The sequence below is a fragment of the Patiria miniata genome, unplaced genomic scaffold, assembly GCF_015706575.1.
Source record: "Patiria miniata isolate m_02_andy unplaced genomic scaffold, ASM1570657v1 HiC_scaffold_25, whole genome shotgun sequence".
NCBI classification, from domain to species: domain Eukaryota; kingdom Metazoa; phylum Echinodermata; class Asteroidea; order Valvatida; family Asterinidae; genus Patiria; species Patiria miniata.
The window spans coordinates 12580128-12601254 of record NW_024037064.1 but is presented as its reverse complement, the minus strand read 5'-3'; the positions used below and the strand labels follow the sequence as shown (position 1 = coordinate 12601254).

The 21127-nt window shown below is 40.2% G+C and overlaps 2 protein-coding genes across 2 annotated transcripts; both read left to right on the top strand.

Moving 5' to 3' along the window:
- The first annotated feature begins 605 nt into the window (after positions 1-605).
- On the top strand, positions 606-9629 carry LOC119733063. Its single transcript, XM_038206644.1, has 11 exons — positions 606-731; positions 1551-1623; positions 2959-3056; positions 4040-4322; positions 4678-4737; positions 5232-5320; positions 5895-6156; positions 6803-6916; positions 7922-7981; positions 8509-8594; positions 9487-9629. The coding sequence occupies exons 1-11, from the start codon at positions 606-608 to the stop codon at positions 9622-9624; spliced, it is 1389 nt and encodes a 462-aa protein (XP_038062572.1). The 3' UTR covers positions 9625-9629.
- Positions 9627-16253, top strand: LOC119733419 (ZP domain-containing protein-like). Its single transcript, XM_038206995.1, has 6 exons — positions 9627-9815; positions 10295-10437; positions 12113-12376; positions 13290-13395; positions 14564-14753; positions 16027-16253. Exons 1-6 carry the CDS (start codon positions 9648-9650, stop codon positions 16182-16184), a joined length of 1029 nt encoding a protein of 342 aa, XP_038062923.1. The 5' UTR covers positions 9627-9647; the 3' UTR covers positions 16185-16253.
- Positions 16254-21127: the final 4874 nt, after the last annotated feature.

The following is a 21127-nucleotide window of genomic DNA, read 5'->3' as shown; positions in this document are numbered from 1 at the left end:
CGTTTTGTGCATCCATACCGTGTGTGCAGTGCGGGTCGCAGTTCGCCATCTGCAAATAAACAAAGTTCACTATTTGCCCAAACTACTCAAAATCTTTATCTAAGTCAGTGGAAACCCGGACATGCATACATGTCCATCAAACGGATTATCGTCTACACAGCTGCCAAGATACCACGGATATTTGCAGATTTCAAAGATTGCTCGCAAACAATGTTTCATTTATTACATTGTATTAAGATGTATACATTTTGTTACAATGTATACTTACTTAAAGAGTGGTGAATTCGAATTTGATATTGTGACAATATTGGACAGGACAAATCACAAAGCAACTATTGTCACATGCTGTCGTTGAAATACTTTAATTCTGGAAAAGTCTGCATCTGTGTTGTATATCTATTTAAACAGGCAAAAAATAATTAATACCCCTCCTGGGTAAATGGCTCCCCTGTACAGTAACCAGATAGATTTAACTGTTCTTAAAGTAAATCCGGGTTAATTGATAACTGGTAGTTCATCCAGTTTATAAGGGCGTTGGAATTCCAAAACCTGTGTCAAAAGTAGAAAACGTGCAGGAAAGAGCAATATCCCGGTCCGTCTGCAAGATGGGTGGTTTGCTTCAGGCCCTGCTAGTTGTGGTCTCTCTTCAAGGATGCCACTGTGGGGAGGCCCACTCGTCCCATGTCAGAGATTTAACTTTATCTGTGAAGGCGACTGAAAACGGGTCTCAGGTCAGTGTCCAGGATCTGAAATACCATTGTGCATGAACATTGGTTTTTCCGAGTTTTATCTCGATATATCCTGATGTATTCTTGTGTCGAAACACATTATATGAAATATTGTTGGGACAGGCAAACCTAAAATCTCCAAAACGTAAGCTTCTCACTATAAAAGATATTCATTGCTTTACCCGTTACTATTATATTTAATTGAACCGGCCTGCTGACTAAGCACTGTTAATAGCACGGTGTCGAGTGGCAATCCAACCTGTGTAAACTTTGTCTTTGTCTAGCAAACCCTTGAATAGCATAGAGTACACAGTATTTTTTTTTATAAACATAACTCCAGTAGAGGCAAAGTCCATAACCAAATATTGGTGACCCGCTCTGAAAAGTAAATAGTCTGATGTCGCATAATTTGAATCAAGCTTTTGAGATTTTGAAATGGAAACGGTGAACATTTGATCAAAATTAAGATTTTTTGGTATTGTTTTAGTTTGGTTGTTTGGTAGTTTTAGTTTAGATGTCTTAAGAAAAAAAGTTCGAAAGGAACAAAATGTGGATTGTTGATGATTTTTTTGGTTGGTTACAGTATATTTGTCATTTTGCAAGCCCTGTTTTCTCCATTGAGACTTTTCTAGTTTTTGTGGAAATTGACAGAATGAAACAAGCACAACAAAGCAACCAAATGTCATAGAGAGATCCATGACATACCAAATGTAACCTTATTTCATTCTCATTTCATTAACGTAGTTACCTCAAAACGTGAGTTTTGCGAATTCTGACTCAATTATTGCAGAGCGGGTCACATTTAAACATTTCTTTCCACAGGACACTGTTGATGTTTCACCTAGTCAGCATGATGAACAACCCGCCATTAAGTCGCTGCAGTGCTCATACTCTGGTAAGCTTCTTTTTCTCTTCAATTCAGATTATTGTTTTTGTCAATTGCCTAACCCAAACTACGGTGTATAGTTAAAACTATGAAGCCCGGGAAGGGACAGGGTGGATTTTTTTTTTGGAATTTCCTAATTCGTTCGCACGAATTACTAAATCGTTCGCACGAATTGCTAATTCGTTCGCACGAATTGCTAATTCGTTCGCACGAATTAGTAATTCGTTCGCACGAATTGCTATTTCGTTCGCACGAATTGCTATTTCGTTCGCACGAATTCCTAATTCGTTCGCACGAATTACTAATTCGTGGGAACGAATTAGTAATTCGTGCGAACGAATTACTGGAGTTATTCGTGCGAACGAATTAGCAAACTCCAAAAAAAAATTCCACCCTGTCCCTTCCCGGGCTTCATATAAAACATCCCTGGAACTATTTACTCTAATTCCATTGTATAATGGAGAATAACATCTCGTTCACACTTTTAAACGACCTACAACCTTGCTAGCTCTCTTATCCTCAGTAAGAAATATGTGTGTTTACACCAATGGATACTGGCACTGCAGGTAGGAGGCTGGATTCGAACTCAAAACCTGAAGAATTATTCTGAAGTTCATTAACAGGACAGTGAGACCACATACATTGTACTGCAACACTACCTACCACAAAACCTGACTTCATTTTGTGGCATGATAGGGTTGCAATATACAGTTAGTATGCTGGATTACGTGGCACAAAATTGCACAATAGTTTACCTTTTGATCATAAACAAAGTGGGTGGTGGGCATGATCTGTTGTTCTATGTCAGGTCAGTCAGAGAGACGACATTTGTTAAGTCCCCTGCTTTCACCCCTGCTGCATCTTTGACTCGCCCACCAATCAGGCGCGGTTGTACGGGGGGGGGGGGGGGCTGGGGGGGCTGTAGCCCCCAAAAATTTTGTCTAGCCCCTCCAAAATAAATTCCGTAAAAAAAAAAAATTGCATTACCAAAAAGAAGGATTGTGTTGACATGCGAACGGTCTCCCCCTAAAGGAGAAATAGCCGTGACAAGGGGTGCATTAGTTAATATAGTGTGAATGATTTTAGGATTTAATTTGCGCTCCCCATTGAAAATATGGCCCCAATTGAAAATATGCCCCCTCCCCCTATTGATTTTTGGAGGCCTAAGTGTCTGGAAAAAATAACCGTTCTACATTTCAGCACGCCTCCCTGAACAAAATTCTGGATCCACAGTGCTAGCCCCCCCCCCCCAAATATTGGTTCTAGAACCGCGCCTGCCACCAATTCTTATATTTTATGCATATATTTTATATGTGATATTTGTTTTGATTGATATTGGCCTAGCATCCCCTCCTGTTATTCTCGAGACCTGGCCCGATCCAGCAGTCACCAGAATTCCACACACCGCCGACTGGACTTTCCATTTCAAATTCAACCAAAACGTGAGTGTGAATACTGATCCTTCTATAATATCCATATTGTCGAGCAGAAAAAGCGCTGCGATCATGGATGTCGCAATGTTATTTTCCTAGGAGGTGGGGGGGGGGGGGGGGGGGGTAGGTGAAGCAAAGCACATTACCCACAAAAATCGAAGGTTCGAAGGTGGGCGGGGGACATTTACCCACCCCACCCCCATTAACACCACTGCAGACGCCCAGATGTTTAAGAATAGCAAATATGACTTCACACCACTCCCCCCCCCCTTTTTCTCCATTTGATTTGGTTGCTTTTCCAGGGGATCCCCGTGCCCCCCCCCCCCCCCCCACCCCCCGTGCCGCCAATTTGCTGCAATGACGGTATATTCTGGACAGAAACAATAGAAATATCTTCTTTATTAAAGCATTTAGAATGAAAAGATTGTGGTCAAAAAACTATTTGAAATAGCAACAGTCATTTGGCGTCACTCAGCTGTTATTCACGTCTTTTTTAACCGTCAAAATGGGCGACAACACAGTCTTTGTTATCACGTTTTCAGGGAATTTCGTTGAAAACATGTCGCACTCTGCTTTGGATACAGTGACATAATCGGGACATAATTTCAATGAAAATGCCCCTTGTAGAAGGCTTCCACGTGATCGCAAAGGTTGCGGCATCCGACAAACGGTGCACATACTTGAACATATCATTGAACAGTCTGTTGCGAACGAATGTACGCAGAACTAAGTGTGTTAAGCTCGCCGCACACGAGAGCTACGTGCCTAGCAAAAAGTCATTCGAGGCAAACAGATAGATATTTGCCTCTCGGCCTCGAGAGGCAGAACACTCAGTAAAATTTTACCGCACACGGTGAGCTTCGCTGCTGAGCAAACGGCCTCGAATGACTTTATGCTCATCACGTAGCACTCATGTGCGGCGAGCTTTACGGAGATTAGTGAGTTCTGTCATTATCCATATTGTGAAAAATTGAATGGAATTCCGCACACAGGTGAATAGGGCGACCAGACCTGCTTTTGTCAAGGTTTACTACAGGGTCGGCGCATGGGTATTTTCAATCGACGCCTCCGCTGGTGACAACGTTCATTTCCCTGCCCCAGACACATTGCAAGTTGTTGTACCCGCGAACTTGAAAGCGCTGCTAGCTGGAGGGCAAGTGTTTCATGTGCTGTTGGATGAGGGCGTAGTGACCGGTCCTGGGCCATGCTATGTTCCATCAGCTGCCGTTACGGACCCCAATTTCTACAAAGTATTGTACAGTGGCTTGCCAGATCGTAAGAACATTATACCATTTGTAGAAGTATGCTTATATCGGTTTATTTTTGACAAGAGTGAAGTGGGGTACAATTGGTTATGTGCAATAAATATAGTTTTTGTGGTGTCCATATGCATGTAAATTGCACGAGGCTTATTCTTGACTTTACTGCATGTTTACTTAAGGTGACTTAACCACTCAACCTTTCCAAAATGATCAGCTCCTTTAGTTTTTTGCTTGATATGATTTGTTTCAAAGACTTCTTTTGTCCAAAATGTAGCTAACAAGAATGAATTGTGTTTATCTTTATATTAAGTCGCACCATTTTGTGGCGCTTTTGATAACAAAATAATGTTGTTTCTGTACTCATGTAGGATACTACGATACTCCGTACAACACAACTTCAGCGCCACCATCAAGTTGCTCTGACACAGGTAAGATACGGCTGCTTGTAAAACTGTAAGCTTGCGAAGGGCGCCCTCACTGTTGACATGTTTTGATTATTTAAATCAATCGGGTACAATGGAAGTACTAAGACTTGACTACTCTTGCGTTAGAGGAACACTTTGACACGTTTGTTACGTTTTATCCTTCCGACTACTTTTTCTTCATATTGTTCGAAAACGATTTGGGCCCAAAGACTAAAGCAACATGTCATGAAAAAAAATCTTAAAAAAGACTACCAGTGTGTGGGAGGGTGCTAATGTTCTAAAGCTCATGCTTTGCTCTAAAATGCTTTTGCTATTAAATAAATCTAAGATGTGGTAAACATAACGGCCTACTGTGTCCATACAGTGCCATGAAACTTTACTTAGAAGTTATTTAATCCTACCTAGAGTAAATGATGCCAAGAATATGTCTTATAATATGGGATTCAAACTGTATTTTTGGATGACTGTTGGAAGCTGTGAAATAATTTCCTTTACAGAACGTCCCACTGTCATTCAGTCTTGGCCAGCTGATGGATTTTACTCTTCACTCAGCATAGCTAAACTAACCCTCAAGTATGATCGAGAGGTTAGTATCAAATTGGATTACAGGTAACAATTAACTTTTGTTTGCATTAATTGGGGATGTACAATTGAAAGTTTGGTGATTTCACATTTTTTTTTAAGAACGCTGGGCTTATACTACGTTTGTCAGAGAGCTTGTAAGAAACAAACTACGTGCTTCCTTGTTGGAAAGGATCCTTTTATGGAATAGCCACTTGCAAGGCAAGCGTTAAATGATATGTGCGGCGATTAATTGTGCAAAACAAGACTCCGCCATGATCTCCAGATCCTAACCATTCAGCGAGCGCCTTCTATCGAGTCTTCGGTGACCCGTTGTTTTGTTACCGAAGAGCGTGGCAGCTCAAGTGCAAATCAACAGCTTGGACCGAATGTTTGCTCGAAACGAAGTCACAATTTCTAAAGTTAACACCAAATGGCTGCACACCCGGGATAGCATTAAATTTACATGTCCATATATATCAGGCGTTCTGTGCACACGTGAATATCTGAGACTAATGGCCTGCTTACCAGTGCCATTGTCTGCAAATTAGCAGTTGGCATTGCACTTGATGCTGTATTTTCTTCCAACTATTCATTAGGTCACGGTGGCTCAGAGCCTAACAGGTGTTTACATATACAGACGACATGCTTGGCAGTCTGCCCAGAACTGCAAAATCGTCCAGACGGCTGTAGACACAATAGAAACAGACTGTTATTCGCCGATGAATTTGGATCTATATGATTTGGATGGTAATGGAGTGTTTACCATTATAATGGCTGAGGATGTAGTGACTGGTCCTGCCCCTTGTAATGCTCCTTCTGGTTGGCTTGCTATCACACTGTACACCGGCTCACCACCAGGTAGGTATCTGTTTTACACTTGACTGCTGTGGTGTGGAACATTTTTTTTATATTTTTTTAATTCTTTGGCCTCTCTGGTGATAAACTGCCATGTCACATTGCGTGTATAGCAGTCAACAGTTGTATTCTGATACCATGTGGTGGTGTCCACCTGCCTTGCTTTGTTGGATTTGTCATAAACAACAAAATCTGGATTTAATGTTACTACTGTAGATTCTTTAGTACTTCTTCAGGAATAATAATCCGCTCTTCATAGATTTGGAATATTTCTGCTTCCTAATACAAGCCATGAGAATTCATAACATCACACGTTATCTATACGATTGTTTTTATGGGAGCTATAGTAAGTGCAACATTCGTTCCTACATTCCATTATTGAGCGCATATAAAAACAACTATATCACACATCAGGACGGTAGGCCTTTTATAATTTTTCGAATAGGCAGTTCGGGTAATAACGTGGGGATACATACAGGCGTAAAAAGTTATTCGCATTAGTTTATTTGTTGCCATGACATACATGTACTCTTTCAGTTTGATTATGATCTAAATCTATATGACAGCAGACTGGACAGTGTGATAAATAAAAAACATGGGATGAAATGACTAATAAAGGCGTTTTGTTTTCTGCATCATTTTGACACAGCTACTGATGGGGCCCCAACATACGCATACACCACCGAGCAGTTTGGAGACTGGACGACACGCGACAACCCAGGCTTCCAGCCAACAACCGAATATTGGCCAACAACCCAGGAAGGTGTAGTATACTCAACTTCCATGATAATGCTGGACAGAAAGTCTTTAACTCACCCACCTATGTATATAGCACTCTAGTAACTTGTTGGAATCAACTTCCAATAGTCAGTTGGCGTAGAATTAATGTTTGACAACATTCTGACCGACTGGTCCAAAGCACCAAACTTGGCAGATAGATTCTTATAGCGAAGACTTTAACTCGAAGGAAGGTTGTGAAAACTACTCCACTTCCAAAACAATACACGACAGAACAAACTATTAACTCACCCACCTATTCATACACTGTAAGTTGGTTAAAGCACTGTTAGGCAATGTTATAGACCTAACATTGGTATGAAATTACCTTATTGTCGGTTTATGTGGGTAACAATTGACCAACTGTTGGGAAGAATTTTGAAAAACGTCATTAATGTTGAGCATGAAACTCATTCGGCTAAATATTTTTTGCTATTATCACCTTGAGTAAGAGAGAAACAAAAATCGATTTGGAAATCTTGTAAGCAAGGCCAGACGTCCAAAATGCGGTTGTGTAAAGGGCATTGAATCCGGCTGACAGTCGCCTTGTGTGACCTAATTGGAAGAATCGTATATTCCAAATCAACCTGTACACCATTAACTATTATAATCATCATCATTGACATACTCAAAAGTGTTTTTTTTTCACTCACGTCAGATAATTACATTTAACACATCATAATTGGGTGTACTACGTATCTAAAGTAAAACGGGGACATTCATGTTCGAATGACATAATCGTAACATTGTATCAGACTTGTATAAGTACGAATAGGGATATTCACTTTCTGTGAAATGTTGACCATCATGTTGCTCAAGCAAGGTTGAGAACAAAATTAATTCGTGCCATGTTTCGGGACGCCATGTGATGTTAGACTTATATGTTACATGTTTATCACAATGCCTAAATATGTAAAATCTCATGATCTCATTTATCAGACAAGTTAACAACTACCAGTTAATTTATTTTCTAAATAACCTCGTCATGTAGTTACGGAATCCCCGTTTACCGAGCCAGCAACAACTCCATGGATGGACTGTGCAAGTATGGGTAAGAGTGTTTTTTCACTTCTAATTTTATATTTGATTATCAGAAGTCCCAGCGTTGGATTCCTAGCTCCATTTACTTCAAATTTGGTAAACAATCAATATCTTCGTTCTGTTTTTTTTCCATAATTTTTGTTGGGGGGGGGGGGAGTTCAAGCCCCTTCCAAAATCGGAAAACCTATATTACAGAACAGAATATGACCCTCACGAGGGTTGGACTGTCACTTCAATATATTTTGAATAATTTAAGATGGCAAGCATGCAATTATACATTATTTTATACCGTCAAGCGAAAACTGTTCAAGTGGCATTAACAGCTGAACCCAGCTATACACCCCTCCATCATGAACAAAAGTACCAGTAGCTCTTCTCTCCCGTGTCTGTATGTGTGAATGTCACAACTTAAAATTATCACAGTGGGTACACCTTTCAATTCAGATACCTCTTATTACTAAGCCTCGAGTCATTACTGTGTCGGCATCTCAGTTGTACCCATATTAATACATAAGTTATTGATTGATGTTTCTATAGCATATCCTGCTGTCGTTGAGGCCTGGGCTGACGCTACAGTCAGCCCTTATTATAGCTGGATCTGGAATTTCAGATTTGATCAACATGTGAGTATACTAGCCAACGAGGTAGTCATGCTAAAGTGTGTGAGCATAGATGATGTATCATGTTCCATGGTTCAAGTAATCATTTCAAAGCTTTTATTTTTGTTTATTTATGCATGTCTGCAGCGATGCAAATAAGGTAGTAATAAATTAAAAGTTCAAGAACTTCCCTTTAAAATGGAACAGAGATGTCGAGTCATCACAAATCCATCACAAGTCTTCCAGTCCCAATTCAGATCACATGCTATATGAATGAGCTTTGACAAAGGCATTCCTTTGTTGTTGTTCATCCGTTATTTCTTGTGACTGGACTGAACTCACTGCCATTGAAATTCAAATTGCAGATAACCAAGGCAACAGGCTCCAGTTGGGTCTATGCTAATTTCTACGAAAGCAGCGGACAGTTTAGATTAGGAATCCCCACCTGGGTTACTTACAACGTCCGATTTCCAGCTCCCGACACGCTGCAAGTTCTAGTCCATGGGCCAAGTTACCTTCCCATAGGACAGGAATATTATGTCCTACTTGATGAAGGTGCAGTAAATGGCGCAGCTCCATGCTATTAACCATCTGCCGCTGTCAATGATACATACCTTTGTAGAGCTGTGTATGGTGTTGCACCAAATGGTGAGGTTCAAACTTTTGAGTTTATCAGATTACAACGTATGCCTAATCGACTAACCTCATTTGTCTTGTACCAAATGAGTTTCAAACGGTAAATTTGCTATAGCCTATCAGATTACTACGTATGCCAAATCGACTTATATCGGTGTTGTAACAAATTGTGAGGTTCAAACATTGAATTTGTTATCAGATAACTGAGTCAATCGGTAATCTGACCAAAACAAAAGAAGTAAATGGAATAGCGTTGTCAATTTTGGATTTTTTTTCACAGCTACTGATGAGGTCCCAATATACACCACTCATGTACTTGAGGATTCAACCACATCATCGGAATCTGACAACCCTACCAAACAGCCTACAGAATTCACAACATAGGAGATCGGATGGTCTACCCACCAACCCTGAATGACTCAACCACCCCTCTTGCCATCAATGGACTGCTGCGATTCTGGCATGACGGTCTTCATCCCCCGCTCTGTGATTGGTGATGTCCTGTCGTCTCATTTGCATTTTCTTGACCCGGCGTGCGTCGGTAGTCATCATAACGCCACCCACGTTAAGATTGCAACAACATACGACCGATGTGGAACTTTCATGGAGGTATATTCTAAAATATTATTCTGGATTCTGATTTTTTGGTACAGCTTTCATTTTAGTTCTTAACGTGCCTTTGTGAAGGTTAATTACAAAAGTTTACCTAAAAGTCAAATGGGCTTAGTTGAACAAAGAAATTGACTGAAGCGGTTTTGAACCAGCGACCTCCGGATTGCCATTCCGTTGCTCTACCAACTGAGATATCCAGCCTTTTGTTGGTGGTCGATTTCTTTGTGCAACGCATTAAAACAATGTTACAACGCAACAATTGTTGGCTTCATGTTGTGGTCCTTTTGAAAGTTTGGCATATACAAACTGTGAGGTCAGTGATATATACATTGTTTGCTGCAATTGTCAGGATTAGCTGAAGAAAATACCTTGAAATAAATATACCAAGGTTTCATGATTCTATTTTGAAACGTGCGTTAAAACGTTTCCTTGTGGTTTGTTTGCAACATTACTTGTTTTCGTTTGTTTTCTGGCAGGTTCATGGAGACAGTGTGATTTTTTTCAACGTCATCCACGATGAGGCTGTCCCTGTCGAACCAGGCAGTGTTATAACCCGAGACCGAGATATCGAGATTCCAGTCCAGTGCATCATGGATTTGGAAGGGTTCGCTGAAATAAGGTGGGTCTGGGTGAAGTAGGCTGGGTTAGAATCCACGACTGATAGACTGAGAGATTGAGATTTCTGTCCAGTGCACGATGGACGTAGAAGCAGTGTTGTAGTCCAGTCCATCACAAGTCCTTTCACAAGTACAGTCACAAGTAACTGGGTGAACAATGAAAAAGGAATGCTTTTTTAACAGTTCATTTGAATGACTAGTGACTTGACTTTATAAGCCTGAAGGACTTGTGATGGACTCGACTACAACATTGCTTAGAAGCTAGGTTTTGTTGGATGCTAGAGGGTATACCTTGAGACCAGGATATTGGGATTCCAGTGTAGTGCATCACGGACATTGAAAGAAAATCGTTGTGGGTTGAGTGCAATGAAACCTGGTTACATTTAACCTGACACCTAGATGTTAGGATTGCAATCGATGCATCATGGATGTTGAACGGACTGCAGAGCTGGGACGGATTGGAGGTACCCATAAGACCATAGGTCAAATGTACAGTGGACAATGCATAGATTGCAGGACTAGGATTGAGTTGGAAGGAAGGACATAGGCCAGGAAATAACCAGAGACAAGATATTGATATTCTGTCCAGTGATTCATGAACATTGAAGGGATTTCAAGTTGGATGGAAATAAGCAAGGGTATATTCTGATACCTAGCTGTTGAAATTCGAGTCTAGTGCATTATATATAAAACTAGAACAGATGTCTAAAATAGAGTTGGGTTGAAGGGGATTAGCAGGGTTACAACCAACACTGCATGAAATGTCAGTATAATACACTTTTGTTCCGAACAAAATGTCTAGTAAAAACTGAATAATGATCGCCATTGTTTACATTAGCAGACATTTTTGTCCGTAGGCTATCTTAAGCTTTTCAGACTTTTCTGGTTCATAGTGTGAACTAGGATAGGTTGGAAGGAACCATGTTGGAACCCGAGACCATACTGGTTGTTAGTCATGTGATGCATCATGGCCATTGAAGGGATTGGATTGCTGAACTAGGTTCTGATGAGGAAACCAGGCATATGAGGCTAGAGTCCCTGTGATCATATACCTAAGAGGATTTAACTGGGCTATAAAGTAGGTTGGAGGGAACCAATCAAATGGGGTGAAATAACTAGAGACTATTATTATGATTACTGAGGGAACCAATCAGATGAGGTGATATAACCAGGGACTAAGGTATTATGATTACTGAGGGAACCAATCAGATGAGGTGATATAACCAGAGACTAAGGTATTATGATTACTGAGGGAAGCAACCAGATGAGGTGATATATTAAACCAGAGACCAAGGTATAATGATTACTGAGGGAACCAATCAGATGAAGTGATATAACCAGAGACTATAAGGTATTATGATTCTAATCCAGTGCATGGATTTGGATCGCTGACCTGGGTTGATTGAAGAACTCAGGCAGAGTTAAACCCAAGACCTGGATATTATATTCCAGTCCAGTGAATGATGCACATGGATGCTAACTTACGTGGGTTGAAATTCAGGAATGACCAGGCTGGGGTAACCCAAGATTTAAATATTAAGAATTGAGGCTAGTGCATCTTTGACTTTAAGTAAAGGATCACTGGACTCACTGGGGTGGTTTGGAGGAAACCAGTAAGAGGTGCAGCCTGAGACCAAGATATTGACGGTATTGATTTTTCATCTTTTCATAATGCAGTTTCCGTCCGGATACCTCCAAGATCACATTCCGAGAGGATGGCTTCGGCTCCTTCAACTTCTCCCTCAGACTTTACCATGGCAACGATTACACCACACCCTACCAGCCCGCTGACTACCCCGTCCACGTCGCAATGGGAAACAAGCTCTACTTTGAGGCTCGAACTTGGAGTGAGCCTGGACTGGAGCTGTTTGTGCAGACGTGTCGTGCCACGCCTTCCTCCAACTCGGATGATTTTCATCGTTACACTTTCATCCAAGATGGGTGAGCTAATGGTTTCTAATGTGCAAATGAAATTGAGTCATGTGTACCCTTACATCTTCAGCATGTTCAGATTCACACAGCCAAGCTACTGATGGTTCATCTGTCGAGGTAGTTTTAACAAAAGAGTTGTTTTTGTTGGTAGGGGATCAGAAAATGATTTGTGTGTGCTATAGGTCTTTGAGTTCATGTATATTTCAATATAATCAACAAAAGTCTCACACCATCACACAATCGTAGCCCCCCCCCCCCACTCCTTACAAAACTATCCCTTGGAAATATCCCATGGGATCGCCATGGAGATTTTTCATTGGAATACAATGGAGATTGCCCATGGGGTCGCCATGGAGATTTCCCATGGTGGTCCATGGGGTTTTGGACCCCACGTACCGCCTGGAATTTTCACCTTGGGGTTTTTCCCATGGAAAACAAATGGTGTCCATGGGACAGCATGGCGGGTTTTTTTCGCTGTGCTTGGTGTTCCCATGAGACACCATCGTGTTTTTTAAGAAAACACCATGAGAATCCTTATTACTCCCATGTGTTTCCCATAGCCTCGCCATATGACATTTTTGTAAGGGCCCCCACCCAGGTTACAAAAATAGAAATCAAAAGGCTAATATACATGTTTCTGAACAAAATGGATATCAACTCATATTCAGAGTCAAGTATAGGCCTTTTTTCTATTTGTTTAAAATGTGGGCTAGGAAGTTGTGGTTCCCTGTGCTTCCTTTGATTCTGCACAGGAACCACAAAGAGAACAATAATGACATTCTTGATCTTGTGCCCAAACGTGTAATTGACATTAAGAGGATCTTTTTTCCCAATTAAATCAAAAATATAATGAAATGCAAAAACTGGCATAGAGTCAAGATCACCCATTTTACTGTTCTTTCATTTAATTTTTATTGTGCAGGTGCATTGAGGACAACACAGTGGTGTTCCATCCATCAGACGACCCGGACATAGAACGTTTCGAGATTGATGCCTTTGCATTCGTAGATACCCTACCTCAGCCTGTGGTAGGTGTTTAATCTTTTTGAGGTTGTGCATGAACTGAAGCGGGCGCTGTATAGCAAAGCAGCAAGGTCAAAAAAAGAAAAGTGCCTTTGTTGTTTGACATGTACTGTGCATATGTTGTACTGAAGTAGATTTTGAGTGGTTTAACATACCAGTCAAATCTAGTAAGGTTTGGCACAGAGAATGAAACCCTTATAGAGCAGGTTCTAATTGTTTTCTTGCTTGTTTAGTTGCCAATAATCTTATATAAATGACAAAGCGCGCATACTGTACAACTGTACAGAGTGTGCCAAAAGAGTGAAACTGTTGGAAAAAACAATGAATAAACACAGTTTAATTGTTTTTTTTCTTCAATGAAATAAGATATTACATTAAAGCCTGACTATACTTCAGTTCACCCCGTTTTACCCCATGCCATTGGGTCCCTAGATCCCAAAATACAATCCATTAAGTGAAAGGGTGTACATTTTAATTAGGTCACATGTGATGTCATTATTCAATGCCCATTCAATGCCTATTCAGTGCTCAACCCAGATTTAGCATGTCCAAGGAGTGGATTGAGAGCTTTAATCTGATATATAAGTTCATTGAAGAAAAAGCAATTATCAGTTTTACTTATTTGTTTGCCTGAATGTTGCATTTTGTTTGACACACTCTGTAGTTACTTTCAATTACATAACAGATTTGGAATGGTTTAACACCAAGGCTTGGCATTAATAATAAAAATCAAGTAGAGAAAGTTTCTCACTGTTCTTTGGAAAATTCCAAATCTTAAGTTAATTTCTTGTTTGTTTTACTATATTCTTATTCATATATCTGCCAGGCACCATGTCATAGACCTACAGTTGCATGTCAGGTTATTTATTTATTTATTTATTTATTTCTTATTGATCCACTCAGTGAGAAAAACTCACTGATCTCCCATGGATCCCAGCTCACACAAAACTACTGGTCAGCAAGAATGATTCAGAAGCAGGTGCAGGATTTTCAAAATCTCAGTGGGCTCAGATTTAAAAAGCCAAGAGTTTCAAGGGGGGACTGAGGCTAATGATTGTAGTTGATGCACACAGAGACAAATTATTCTTTTCCATCTGAATACTAGGGACCTAGATGTTGTAACTTAATGTCTCAAGTTTTTATCTAAATTCCAAATCTGTTCCTTCTTTATAGGTGTACGTTCATTGTGACATGGTTCTGTGTAACTCCACTGATGCATACTCGCGCTGTGCCATTGGATGTCCAACTAGAAGCATGAACTTACTCCCCGGTGTGCACAGACGCCATGCCAGATCTGCGTCTGGTTCCCGCGCTTATGCCATCACGCAGGGACCCATATCCGTGATGGAAGATGGGGGGAAAGGTAGGGAAAGGAGGAGGGGTAGGCTATGAAAATGGAGCATGACTAGGGTGGGGATGGGTAGGGTGGTAGGGTGTAAGTGTTAGTCAACATTTTTGGGACTCTCACTACTGTGTTTGAGAGTGCCAAACATAAGATAGTAAAAACATGCAGTACAATAGACTGACAAATGAAACAACCAGTCCAACACAACACCCCTTTAGTACTGTATCAATCAAATATGTCAAATGAGAAATCCTGTACCTAGTCTATATTACTACACATTATTTACTTCTGCACATAGTCATGCCACAAGACTACTTAAAGTAGGTCTTTTTAAAATAGTTGGACATGTACCTGTCTAGCTTTGCCCTTGAGCTTCAAAACGAAACTACTTGGCTTCACTCTAAGATCCAAAATGTTGACGAAAAGACTCCTTGAAAATTTGAATTGAGACCTCAAACTTGGTTAGTGAAATACTGAGGACCTAGTCTTTACCTCATGTGAATTTTGGAGAAATGTGTTCACTATAGAGTTAGTATATTATAAGTCAGACTGATTTTGTTTTTCTTTTTTTTTCTGCACTCAATGTTCAAGACTTGTGTATATTCAGAGATAGTTGTGGGTGGGATAGGGAGGGGCAAATAGATAGGGTGGGTGATATTGGGTAGGTTGGCATGGAGTGGGGTTAAGGAATGAATTGTGTAGAGAGTACTGTTGGAATAGAGGGGTGGAATGTAGGAGATGGGATGGTGTAGGGTGGAGTGGGGTACATTATTTTGATCAAATATTGGGTCATGATGGCATACATGTATACAAAGTGTGGAGCATGGTCAGGTGGGGATAGAATACGGTAGAGTGGGTTGGAAAAGTGTAAATGCAGGGATGGGCTTTCTAGGTTTGATTGGATGAATGTAGTGAAAATGGGAGTTCGTTTCAATAGAGGGCAGTAGGGTCCACAATTCCCGAGAGGAACCCAAGTTGGATTCGTGTACAAAACATATGGGAGGTCTTCCTAAAAAGTATGAGTACAACAAAAGAGGGACAATAGAGGGTCCCTGATTGCATGCAAATACACACTTAGGTGTGTGATTTGTGTCAAGTGCAGTTGGGGTGGATATTCGGGGAAGGTTAGGCTTGGATGGACAAAGATGGGTGGGGCTCAAAGGATGTGACAACAATTCAAAATTTGTGCATTTTTATAATTACAGTTGAATAGGTTGAGTCGGATACTGGCATTTTGTGTTAAGTTCCTGCCTAAAAATATTAGCATTTTAACTTGTTTTTTTTTTCTCAGAAGGAAGTGAGCTGTCGTCTGTTCAGTTGCCAATCCTTTTGACTACTGTCTGCCTATTGGTTGGCTGCGTGCTGGTACTCGGCACACTGATTGTCGTGATGCGTAAACGCACCCAACGCCTTCAACTGTACTCGCCACTGGCCACTGAAGAAAACTAGATACAGGAGCTGTCTACTAGTCTAGTCTTAGTTCATAAAAGGAAATCATTCATCAATATTTTAAAATTATATTTAAATTAAGTAAAAATCTTATTTTTAAATTAAGTAAAAATCTTATATGCTGTTAGGCGTGGGTGATATTCAATAGAAGTTAATTTAATGCAGCAAAATTATACACAGTGTAGTCTGTCAGTCAGTTCTTAATTTCAATATTAACATATCGTGTTTAAATAAAAATAACTGGCTAAGTAGAGTAGTAAGCATTTTTTTTTTCTTCAAACTCGTTTGGCAAAATTAATCAGTTTCGATAATTGTGAGTAAATTTTTTTAAATTTAGTTTTGTTCCCCATTTTTCTTCTTATTAGCAGTAGAAAAATGGCTAATTACCCGAAAATTTAAGCATATGCCCTGCCGATTTGGTGAGAAAAAACTAGCTGAAACTGGCGACTGGAGTGGCTCACGATTTTTGAGCATCCCTAATGAAAATGAATGAAATTTGTATCATCAGCAATGTTGTATTGATATAGTATAGTCATAAAAGTGGAGAAAAACGTTGCCATTTTTTAATTATCGTTTAACCATTAATGTTTCACAAGCTAATTACTCACGGCTTACATGTCAATTGCGTAGAAATTAATAGATGAATAAATCGTCGAATTAATGTTGTTGCAAATGTCGTTTGATTGCTTTCTTTATTTTCTTTGTTTGAACACATTTTTTGTATTTTCACTAATTAGTCGGGAAAAGGGAGTTAAAGATCGATTTAATATTATTATTGTTTTCTTGGCGGTAGGGGGAAGGGTGGTGGGGAAGGAGGGTAGGCCTATATACATTTTTTGTTTAGCGTGTCAGTGCGGGTTAATGGTGGTATTTGACCGTAGGCCCCCCCCCCCCCCAACCGCTTTGATTCGCCGCTGGATAAAGCGTTGGAGTAAATGACCGCCCTTTTTTTCCACTTTGTTCCCCCTCCTTTTTGTACTTTTTATTGCGCTTGTCCGGGCCCCCAGGGGAAGGACCCTTGCCCCCCCCCCCCCCCCCCCCGCGCCACGCTCATGCACATATGTGTACATGAAAGGTAATAAGTCATCCTCTAGGACTAGAATGTATACTGTAATTCCCCCCCCCCCACACACACACACCTTCTTTTTATCTAGCTCAATTTTTGAATGTTCCCAGCCAGCCAAAAATATCATCCTACATGTTTTGTTTTGTTGCGAACACACCCCCCCCCCCCCCTCCTTAACAGGGACATGTATGTCCACTGCACTACACTCAAAACAACCTTTGCCTCAATTATTCGGAATGTGAACACTGCTCTCTTTATATAGAGATCAGCGCATATGCATGATACTTTAGGACATGTAACCAGTCTACTTTGTTTACAGTATACGTAGGCGCACCGTCGATTACATGCTTTCGGTTAATTAATATTATATATCATGTAAGAGTTATAATCTTCAATTTAAAGCCTGATATTTTTCTGGTACCCTTTATCCTTTTAATACTCTTAGTGCAACTTAAAGTTTACAATTACTTTTGAGGCCTACAGCTCTCTACTAAACTAAGTTTTGGGCAGAGCCTAACAGTCCTACGCAACGACTTCGCCATGGCCTACTTGCATATAATTATGTGCGTACGTGCAAAACTCTCTCTCGCCAGCATCAGACCTTTGCATACGTACTGTAAGTTTCACTTTTGTCATAAAGAATTTTATTCATTTCAGTCGTTGGCAGTGATCAATTTGTGGACGCTACTTGTTGAGTCCATGTTCTCAGAACATGCAGGACATTTCTTGAGTATCAAATGTGAATGAAATCCGTTGTTTTGAACGGATTTTTGTGGTTTGACTTGTCGAGAAAGTTGTGTGCATGAGTTCGTTCACGTACGGGAGCTATTGGGACTCGACGACTGGGGATCCAACGGCTCTATCTTGAGCGGGAAAGAATGTGGCATCCTGACGCCTGTTTTTTTTTCAATGAAGGTTAGTCATCGCACAAATATTGGTGATACATGAATGTTGGACTGAGAAACAATTCCAAACTTGTTAAAAAATACTTTGAAAATGCATTTAACTCTCAATATACTTTGTACACAACCACAGAAGTGGCGTCTAGATACTACATTCTTTCCCTTGTGTTTTTGTTGTACAAATGAAACAGGGAGAGTATAAGTTAAATCCAGCTGATTATTTTTCATTTCAACAACCCAGTAAATATTGTTAAATACCAAGTGCCAGTCATTACTGGGGCTTAAGAAAAGGAGGAACTAAGTACAATACCCACTTTCATTTCACAGTGTGTTTAAGTGCGGCAGATAAGTGATGAGATTGTTCATTTGAAGAACAAAGCATTTGGCACTCAGTCAGAGTATGTCATGAGAAAGATATTTTGCTATAGGGCTATCGCAGTTTTGTCCTTTGAAAAAAATAAGGGTTGCTTAACAAGCAATGGCAGGATTTTGCAATTTTTGAAAATTGCTTGTTATTCTACCTTCATTTATTTCAAAGGCCTAGTCTGCGATGGCCCAATAGCTAAATATATCTCTTTAGACATACCCTGACTGTGTGCCAAATGCCATGCTTTTATCATCAAAGTGAACAATTCCCCAAATATCTCCCTATCCGTGCCACTATTTTAAACAGGGTCTTATACTTCTTCCGTAATTAGAGCCACACTGCGATACATTTCCTGAAAAGTTACTGAATTTGAATTTGACACTATGTAATTCCACATTTTGAGACGTCTTGTCACTATCGTGGTAAAATGTGGAGAGTTTTTTTGAATATGCATGCAGTCATTTGTTTTTCGAGGTCATGGGTCATACATGAACTTCTGTAGTTTGAACACTGTACAGGGACGGACACAAACATGCCAAAAAGAAATGTCTTTTGTTTGCACTGTCCTCGTACAACTAGTTCACGAATCCATAGACTTTTGACAATTGGATGACCAAGTGACAAATTCAGCATACCTGACAATGCTACTACCTTTTTGTATTTCAAATACATGCATGCTCAGCCATGTGCTGTACGATTGCAGTAAAGTTTCGACGTTAATAAAGGGCACTTGTTTAATATAGCAGTTTATTGCAATAATGCATCTTTGTGTTCAGTCTGAATTGTTATTCTCCTAATACATCGTGCACTGGGGCAGGCTGGCAGGGGTCACGGGGTCATTGTGCGAGACGCGTGTTGAAGTTGCTACATTGTATACATTCGTGGGATTGGGAGACATGCATAAGATAAGAGCGTGTAGTTGTTGGTTGTTGGAGAGGACACTGGATAGGAGAAACGTGTTTTTGGAGATTAAATAGAGGAGCTGTTCCTCTCAAACGTGAACACACAACTGCTGAAATATAGCCCCGTGCCATTCTTCCCAGGAATCCAAGTAAGCCTTTGAAGTTGACAGCAGTATTTCAATATTAACAAGACCGATACACTACTTCATTACCAAATATGTCACCAGAATTTCTGATTTTTCGTTGTGGTTAGTTTCAGCTTTTGTTTTGGTGATTCATTGTTGTTTCAACATTCAATCAACGAGCGAACGAATTAACGCACAAATAGCTTCACTAAGCAATCTCGGTTTCATAATTTGAACAGCGACCTCTAAAATTAAACGTGTGTGCCTGAAATTTAATCACAGCAACAGCACCCTTTGTTGTAATGAAGAGTGTGGGACAGTTTAATGTTAAAAACTGCACCCTCCAAAAAATGTAACCAAATGTTTATGTCTCACATTAATTTGCAGAACATTAAATTCCAATGTAAAATTACGTAGACAAGTCTGCATCCGCGTCTCATAACAGTTCCATTGTAAGAACCTTATTTTTAGTAGCCGGTTTAATGTTGCGCTTTGCACAATTTTATTCTGGTAGTTGGGTTCCCTTTGTTTTTGTTACAAGGCACAGCGGATCCAATAGAAACTAGACTGCTAGCAGCTATGTGAGACATATCAATTGTTATATTTTCAAAAAGAATTCTTTAAATTGTGCTTTGCTCACTCAACCGTAACATAAGTGGACAAGGGACTGGCAAGGAATGACCATTGACATTTTTTCTCCTGTATCTCCCTTTGCCACAGTACTTTGTATTGAGCTGTAATTTGGTCGGCGAAGCTAGGTATAATGACTCGTGTACATTACCTCCTCTTGTGAGAAAAACGAAAAAATGGAGTAGGCCTATTTTGGCCAGGCTGCTTTCAAGGTACGTTTTCTTTTCATTTATTTCTCTTGCATTTTTAAATTAATTCTCTTGCATTTGAAATTTGTGTGTGTTACATGTATTAATTTGCCTGTTCAGATTAGAAATCACACTTTGGTGGCAGCAATGATCTCATTGAAATGTAAATATTTCAACGAATTCATTCAAGACATTTGCTTGTTCCCCTTCTCCCAGTTGAGCTTTTCGATAGTTTTTAGTGTAGTTGTTCCCAATTTAAGAAAAACTAAAAATAACGTTGGCACTGAATCGCATGCGCCGACGCATGCCATGCTACGCGGTACGCGGTGCACGGACGGTCACTTTTACCGGGCACAGCGGTGCCAAGTGCCCGGTCGACGTGGCCGTTCGTGCACGGCGAGGTACCGGTAGTTTGTGCCGGTAATCATGTAGTTTAGAACCCTCTAACTTTTACAACTTCCGTTCATAATTCAAAACACAGACCTCATTTTACAAAGTTAAACTAGGTGATATTTAACACTGTATCTCAGCGAAATATTTTCCCCCAAAAATTACCTCTCTCAAGTTTCGTTATCGTCGAAACTACACGACTAGGCCTACCTGCTCTGTGTCGATTGTGCACCGGGATTCAGCAACACGATTCGGCACGTCATTTTGTGGATGGTTCCCCGAAGCACACAGGTTTCTTTTTACTCGTACGGAAAGGAGCCCTGCTGATCTCCTCTAGCATGAACACGGGACAAAAGCATTTATTTTTAATTAA